The 8,190-nt window shown below is 44.3% G+C and overlaps 1 protein-coding gene across 1 annotated transcript in view; it reads right to left on the bottom strand.

Annotated features, from left to right (window-relative positions):
- Window positions 1-7,831, bottom strand: part of kif5c (kinesin family member 5C) — a 26,197-nt gene extending 18,366 nt beyond the window's left edge. The window contains exons 1-6 of the mRNA XM_020641069.3: window positions 7,298-7,831; window positions 6,451-6,538; window positions 5,687-5,760; window positions 4,964-5,068; window positions 263-311; window positions 119-174 (exon numbers count right to left, since the gene is read on the bottom strand). Coding sequence (XP_020496725.2) covers window positions 119-174; window positions 263-311; window positions 4,964-5,068; window positions 5,687-5,760; window positions 6,451-6,538; window positions 7,298-7,432 — 507 coding nt within the window. The 5' untranslated portion in view covers window positions 7,433-7,831. The remainder of the gene's footprint in view (window positions 1-118; window positions 175-262; window positions 312-4,963; window positions 5,069-5,686; window positions 5,761-6,450; window positions 6,539-7,297) is intronic.
- Between the last annotated feature and the right edge of the window lie 359 nt (window positions 7,832-8,190).

Below are 8,190 nucleotides of genomic sequence, written 5' to 3'. Positions count from 1 at the left end.
AAAATACTGATACTACAGTACGGATACAACAGTACTGATACTACAATACATGTATTGTTAATGCAGTACTGCATAAATACGTGACATTATTCTATATTAAACATTGAAAGGTAAATACCTTCACAAAAGGAACTCTGTTCTTGTCCTCGTGAACAGCCAGGTTTGTCTTTGACACTGAAACATGAATGAAATATTTCATTGCAATTTTCCATCAGTGAAAAAAATGATTAAGTAATGTAGATGCATTAAATATTATCCTCACCATCCAGTAAGTCCCTAATTTTATCAAGATAAATTTCAAAATAGGAGACCTGCAAAAAAAGAGACATGTTTCTATTGGTTATCCTAAATGGTTGAAATTAGTTACCCTTTTATTTTTAAATTTGGGCACATTTTAGTAACAGCACCAATAAAACATACATTGCTAATTTTATTTAAACCGTTAAACTGTTATAATCATGATTAAATATGTTTCTGTGCATTGAAAGTCCAGGCTGTAAAAATGATAAATAATAACTCCTGGTAACTGTATCTGACATGGTAAAAATACTTGTACTGATATTTACAGTATATGTGGAGCAGCTAGTGAACATATGGAGAACAGATGGGTCATTGAACTCCTCGCTGCCTGCTGATGCTGAGTCCCTGCAGGACGTCTGATCAAAAGATTCCACTCTTTATATCAAAACATTTCATACTGAAGAGAATCTAAACAAGCTACAGAGGCCCCTCAGGTCTAACATTGAATGAATTTAAATTGTGGGTCTGTCATTTCTTAGTTTCAGTTTAACATCAGAACAGAAACAAGTGAGAACATTCAATTTTAATATTTCACTTTATCAATCATCATTTAGCCTGACCACCAGACACTCAAAGGCAAGTGTCTATTGGCCAGGCTTGATTTGATTTGTTTATTCCGAACATTTAAAATAATACAAAGGTGAACATAAAAAAGAAAACAGACAGAAAATAATTACAAACAGTGGAAAGTATAATTCAGAAAAAAATACAAAATTTGGACATGAAGCTATCTTAAATTACATGTCCGTAAAGGGGTGGGAAGAAGTAAACACTTATTGAATCCCACCCTCTCTCCATCTATTCAGCTATCTTGTATTATATTTGCAAATTATGACTATAATATAATATAATATGAAAATGTATTTTTAGAGTTCATATATGTGTCTTTTTAATGTAAATTTATAAATAAATATATAAATGACCTAAAGATTCGAAATAATACAATAACAAAAACAACAGCAACAAAAAGGAAAAGAAAAAAGTAATAAAAAAAAGAAAACAGCAGCAAGATTTAAACATTAATCCCTGCAGACACCTTGTAGTCTTGTGCACCCCTTCTTCCTCCCTGTACCTTGTGAAGATATTTTTCTTACATACATATTTAAAAAATATTTCATGTTTGTACTTTGTTTGAGTTCTAAATGTAAGTTTTTCCAGAGTTTGACCCCACAGATAGAAACACAAAATCGTTTCTTAGTCATTCGTACACTTAAGAGTTCTGAAAGGAAATAAACCCCTGAGGATTACTTTCATGGTGCCCAGTCTGAGAAAGAAACAATATGGAGCCGCCACCCTGTAGACCCACTACCTGCTGGGAGAGGCATGGGGGTCAGGTGCATGGTAACCCGGGTGGCAGGCGAAAAAGGAGCGATGCAGTCTGGTTCTTGGGGGATGGAACGTCACCTCTCTGACAAGGAAGGAGCCAAGGTTGGTGCAGGAGGTGGAGCGCTACCAGCAGTGTTTGTTCCGAGAATTTATAAAGAAACTCGACGATCTGCCTTTCAATTTAAGTCCCCGTCAAACTGGAACAATCTGCCCAGCTCACAGAGATTCTTTTCTTATTTGATATAACTTTCGTATGTATATTTGCATTTCTAGGTGGGCTGGTAAGTGAGGGAGGGTTGGGAGTGCTTTCTGTGTATGTGCGAAAGGTTACTGTTCTGTAAGGTTTTTCTTCTAATGTTCCTTCTTGTCTTTACATTTGTAAGGACCTTGATAACAAGATGGTTAATCTCAAGGGGTTATCTCTCTAATAAAATTACTACATTTACTTTGCAATTCTTTCATCAGATCAGGTGGATTGTAGAGCTGTGCCATCAGTGGTTGTGGAAGCAAAAACCTGCGTGTTGGAGGCTAAAGAAGAACTAACCCCTCAAGAGGGAAAAGCTGGACTTTCCCCTGCGTGTGTCCCCCACTGTTATCAGCGGGGTGGAGAACTACTGACCTTGACTGGGGATATTGTTGGGTGGTGGAAGGAATACTTTGATGAACTCCTGAACCCTACCAACACGTTCTCTGAAGGGGAGGCAGAGTCTGAAGATCTGGGGGAAGTCGTACCATTAACCTTGGCAGAGGTCACTGAGGCAGTTGGAAAGCTCCTCAGTGACAAAGCACCAGGTGTGGATAACACACCCAGGCTCTGCACATTGTTGGGCTGTCCTGGCTTACACGTCTCTTAAATGATGTGTGGAGATCTGAGGCAGTGCCTGTAGAGTGAAAGTCCAATTTTTAAAAAGGGGGACCGTAGGGTGTGCTCCTATTAACTGGGTATTACACTTCTCAGCCTCCTGGGAAAAGTCTACTCTAGGGTCCTGGAAGGGAGGTTCCAACCGACTGTCGAACCTCAGACAAGTAGCAAAATATCAGGGACTGTCAGGCTGGGCTTCTGACCTATTATTTACCCTGGTTTACCTGCTGGTGCCTGACGCCTCTTCACCTGCGACCCTTTGACCCCTGCGCGGAGGGTTTATTAGACCTCAGCTGTCCGGCTCCTGTCCTGTTGGCGCCTGATCCCGTCATAATTTGGTCTGTTTTAGTTTTGTATTTCAGAGTTTAGATTTATTCACCTTCTTTTAGTATCATTCTTCCCTGGTGTTTGTTTCCCTTGTGTGTTTCCTAGATTAGTATTTAGTTTTTCCTGTGTTATTTTGTATCCTTGTGTCCCTGTTATGTTCTACTCTGTATATATTGTTACATTCTTAAGTTCTCTGTCATTTGTGTTCCTTGATTCATGTTGTAGCTCTTGTCGTGTTTCTAGTCTTGTATTTGTTCCTGCCTCTGTGTGTTTCCCTCCTGTCTTGATTGCCCTGATTGTCCTCACCTGTGTGATTACCCCTGTCTATTTGTTCCTTCCCTCATGTTGTCAGTTCATTGTGGTTAGTTCTTGGATATTGTTTGGGGGTGTTGTTTGTACTACTTACCCGTGCCTGCCAGTTTTTGACCTTGTGACTCCTTTTTGGTAGAAAGTACGTTTTTGTTGGCCTGTTGCCTTTTTGTTTAAATAAATAGTTTTAGTTTTATTCTGCACTTGGGTCCAGTTCCTGATTTTTTTCACACCCATGACAATTATAACAAGCAAGTCCTGAGGAGAACTAAGGATGTACTGGTCTGCTCAAATCCCCCACTTCAAACTGAGTTTGAGCTTTTACCCTCAGGTCATCGTTTTAGGGCTCCTCTGAGAAAAACTTAAAGACTCCAGGTCTCATTTGGCCCTGTTGTGATTAATATACTAAATAGCAATTAGCCCTCGGGTTGCTCATTTTGCTCTTGAACTGCACATTTGCAGGCCTCCTCTTTGCACTTACATAACTGGGTAGGAATTCCCATTTTGGTACGAGCTCTCGACTGATTTTATTGCAATGTTTTATATTGATATATTTGTTATAATTTAGATCTTACAGTGATGTTCTTGTGTTTGTTGTCTTCTGTGTGCTCCTGCTGCAAAAAAAAATTCCCCTTGTGGGACAATAAAGAATCTGATTCTGAATCGGATATAGGAGGAACAATGCAGATTCTGTCCTGGCCGTGGGACAGTGGACCAGCTCTTTACCCTTGCTTTGAACAAGACCCATAAATACTTAAACTCATTCACCTGGGGCAAGGACTCACTCCCAACTCAGAGGGAGCAATCTAATGTTTTCCAGCAGAGAACCATGGCCTCGGACTTGTAGTTGCTGACCCTTATCCAAGCCGCTTTGCATTCGGCTAAAAAGTGCCCCAATGCCTGCTGGATGTCCCAGCATGAGGTAGCAAATAAAACTGGAAACCCTTCTCCCCCTGGCTGCACCTTCAGATCCTGTCCATGAAAATCACAAACAGAATCAATGACAAGGTGCAACCCTGGCAGAGGCCGACACGTACTATGAAGGTGTCTGACTTTGGGCCGAGGATGCTGACACGCTCTCACTTTGGTCAGACAGGGAACTCATATTTCCACAGAAACCCACACTTGATCCCCCTGAAGGACACAGACTGGGGCCTTCTCCAAGTCCACAAAACACAAATAGACTTTATGAGCATACTTCCATGTCCCCCCAAAGAAGCCCTGCAAGTCTAAGACGATCTGTGGGTTTGACAGGCAGACTGGCTCAGCGTCAGCAGTAATGCAGGCATTGTGCCAAACCAGTATGGTGAAGAGGAAGCTGAGCCTGGTAGATCCTTGCACCAACCCTCACCAGTGGTCATGAGATTTGGGTAGTGACCGAAAGAATATGATCGCGGACACAAGCGGCTGAAATGACTTTTCTCTGGAAGGTGTCTGGGCTCAGCCTTTGGGAGAGGGGGAGGAGCTCAGACTTTTAGGGGGAGCTCGGAGTAGAGCTGCTACTCCTTCACATCGAAAGGAGCCAGCTGAGGTGGTTCAGCATCTGATTAGGATCCTCATGGATGCCACCCTTTGGAGGTTTTCTGGGCATGTTCAACTGGGAAAAGACCTCTCAGAGTTAGCTGGAGGGATTATCTATCCCATCTGACCTGGGAACGCCTCAGAATCCCCCAGGAGGAGCTGGAAAACATTGCTGGGAAGAGAGAAGTCTGGGATAACTTCATTGCCACTATGACCCGACCTCGGACAATCGGAAGGAAATGGATGAATGGATGAAAAAACACATTATGTTGATCAGGGATTTCCTGTCTCTTCTGTCTGAACAGATGACATCTTCACCTTAATGTGAAACTCCAGGTTCTCATCCATGGAGTAAATGTGGTCAAAGATGTCTCTGGAGATACGAGGAATGATTCCCATCAGACGGGGATCGTGCAGGCTTCCCTGAAAAAATAAAAATTGACAAAATACTTGTGACAAAAATGATTAAACCCTGAAAACAAAAAACATGAAACACAATAGAAACACTAAAAATGAAAAAAATCTGGTTAGAGTTTGGTTGAGTCCAGGTAGAGTCCGGGTAGGGTCCGGGTAGAGTCTGGGTAGGGTCCGGGTAGGGTCCGGGTAGAGTCTGGGTAGAGTCTGGGTAGAGTCTGGGTAGGGTCTGGGTAGAGTCTGAGTAGGGTCCGGGTAGAGTCTAGGTAGAGTCTGGGTAGGGTCCAGGTAGAGTCCGGGTAGGGTCTGGGTAGGGTCTGGGTAGGGTCTGGGTAGGGTCTGGGTAGAGTCTGGGTAGGGTCCTCTACCTGGGTAGAGTCTGGGTAGAGTCTGGGTAGGGTCTGGGTAGGGTCCGGGTAGGGTCTGGGTAGAGTCTGGGTAGAGTCTGGGTAGGATCCGGGTGGGGTCTGGGTAGGGTCCGGGTAGAGTCTGGGTAGAGTCTGGGTAGGGTCTGGGTAGAGTCTGGGTAGGGTCTGGGTAGAGTCTGGGTAGGGTCCGGGTAGGGTCCGGGTAGGGTCCTGGTAGAGTCTGGCTAGGGTCTAGTAAAAGTGGGTGGATTAGACTGACCTCCATAGTGTGGGTTTTTCCAGAAGACGTTTGACCATACGCAAAGATGGTCCCGTTATAACCCCCCAACACATCTGAAAAACACACACAACAAACACATATCAGAGATACACACAACAGAGATACACACACACACACACACACACACACACACACACACACACACACACACACATCAGAGATACACACACACACACATCAGAGATACACACACACACACATCAGAGATACACACACACAACACACAGACATCAGAGATAGACACACATCAGAGATACACACACACACATCAGAGATAGACACACATCAGAGATACACACACACACACACACACACACATCAGAGATAGATACACACACACACACACACATCAGAGATAGACACACATCAGAGATACACACACACACACATCAGAGATAGACACACATCAGAGATACACACACACACACACACACATCAGAGATACACACACACACACACACACACACATCAGAGATAGACACACATTAGAGATACACACACACAACACACACATCAGAGATACACACACACACACACACACATCAGAGATAGACACACATTAGAGATACACACACACAACACACACATCAGAGATAAACACATAATAAACACACAACAGAGATACACACAACACACACACATCAGAGATACACACACACATCAGAGATAATGTTGTTTTGTTTGTTTTTAATGACTCTTTACACTTTTTAAACGTGTATTTAACGTGACCTTTATTGACTCACCTCTAACGATCTGCCGGGCGCAGGTGTCGTACACCTGAACCTGTTCGCTGTTCGGAGCGAGAACTCGGTCAAAAACGTACGGTTTCCCCTAAAACACACCGTCAAAATAAAAGCCTTAAAGTCACTTTAATCATGAGAGTATTGATGATCAACAAACAAACATACAGCTGATGGTTCATAAGATGTCTGTCGTCATGGCAACTATATAAAAAACATCAGAGAACAAACCCACACACACAAGCCCACACATATACACACCCACACACAGACAAAAGCACACACACACAGAGACACAAGTACACACACACACACACACACACACACACACACACACACACACACACACACACACACACACACACACACACACACACACACACACACATACAAGCACACACACACACACACACACACTCACACACAAAGAGTGACCAAATGAGGACCGAGGTTGAGTCTTGGTCATTTTTACTGAATCATGATCTCGGATCTCTGAGTTTTCCTGAAAATACAGTTTTTAAAATAAACGTAATGAATCCATTAAAATCAAACATGAACGTCTCCTTACAAGGGGGGGAGGGGGGGGGGCTGTCAGCCCTCATCAGATCTGACTCATCATCGTCTCTTGTTGTGTGCGTTGTCTGTCTGTCTGTGTGTGTGTGTGTTCTTGTTTGTGTGTGTGTGTGTGTGTGTGTGTGTGTGTGTGTGTGTGTGTGTGTGTGTGTGTGTGTGTGTGTGTGTGTGTGTGTGTTGTTGTTGTTTTTGTGTGTGCTGTGTGTGCTGCCTGCACACGGATGGAGGGTGTGCCGGTGTGCCGGTAAACACCCTCCAGCTCTCAGTGCTCACTCACCGCCACCACCACCGTGTCCTCGCCGTTAAATTTCGGGATGTTTTTGTCTCCGCGGCTCCGCTCCGCGTCGTTCAGCGGCCTGAAGCGACACATCACCTTAACCCCGCACACCCCGCACTCCGCTGCGTCCACCATCACCGCACCTGTCCGGTAATCACGGAGACAAGAACCGAAGACAAACAAACAGTACGGAGCGGTTAACGGGAGAAACAGAGCTCCTCCAGCGGATAGAAAACCGGCAGAGTCCCGTGAATCGATCAGGATGCTGCGAACTAAACACGCCCACCTCTGGGGTCCACCCTGGACCACCGAGCCGCAGAGATCTCTGGGACATGGAGTCCTCTAGCTTGCGTAGAGATCAGCTGATCACAGATTACAGATCAGTTTATTGATATTTATATAATAATAACTGAATAACATTAAAAGATGTATCCCAATACACGAAACAGCCCGGGACTCCCATCAAAGGAGGAGCTCATTGTTTCCTGCTACAGGTCCGGTTTGTGTGATCAGTGGAGGCGCCCCCTGCTGGACAGAGACTGCTCTGACATCTCTCCATCAGTGCGTGTGTGTTACCGGTCTCATGATGGAAGAGCAATAGGAGGAGGAGGAAGAGTAGGAGGAGGGGAAGGAGGAGGAAGAGGAAGAGGATGAAGAGGAGGAGAAAGGGGAGGAAGAGGATGAAGAGGAAGAGGATGAAGAGGAAGAGGAGGAGGAGGAGTAGGATGAAGAGGAGGAGAAAGAGGAGCAGGTGATATGTGAACTCCATGAACATGGTTCTGTGTCAGTCCTCTGAGGAGTCGATCCGGCTCATTGGGGTCTCTGCCAGAAAAAACACAGATTCACTACACCTGGTGACATCATCTATGACATCACTTCCACCAGGTGGTCAG

The sequence above is a fragment of the Labrus bergylta genome, chromosome 13 (assembly GCF_963930695.1).
Source record: "Labrus bergylta chromosome 13, fLabBer1.1, whole genome shotgun sequence".
Taxonomy (NCBI): Eukaryota; Metazoa; Chordata; class Actinopteri; order Labriformes; family Labridae; genus Labrus; species Labrus bergylta.
The sequence above is the reverse complement of the archived record's forward strand: the minus strand, read 5'-3'. Positions and strand labels throughout refer to the sequence as shown.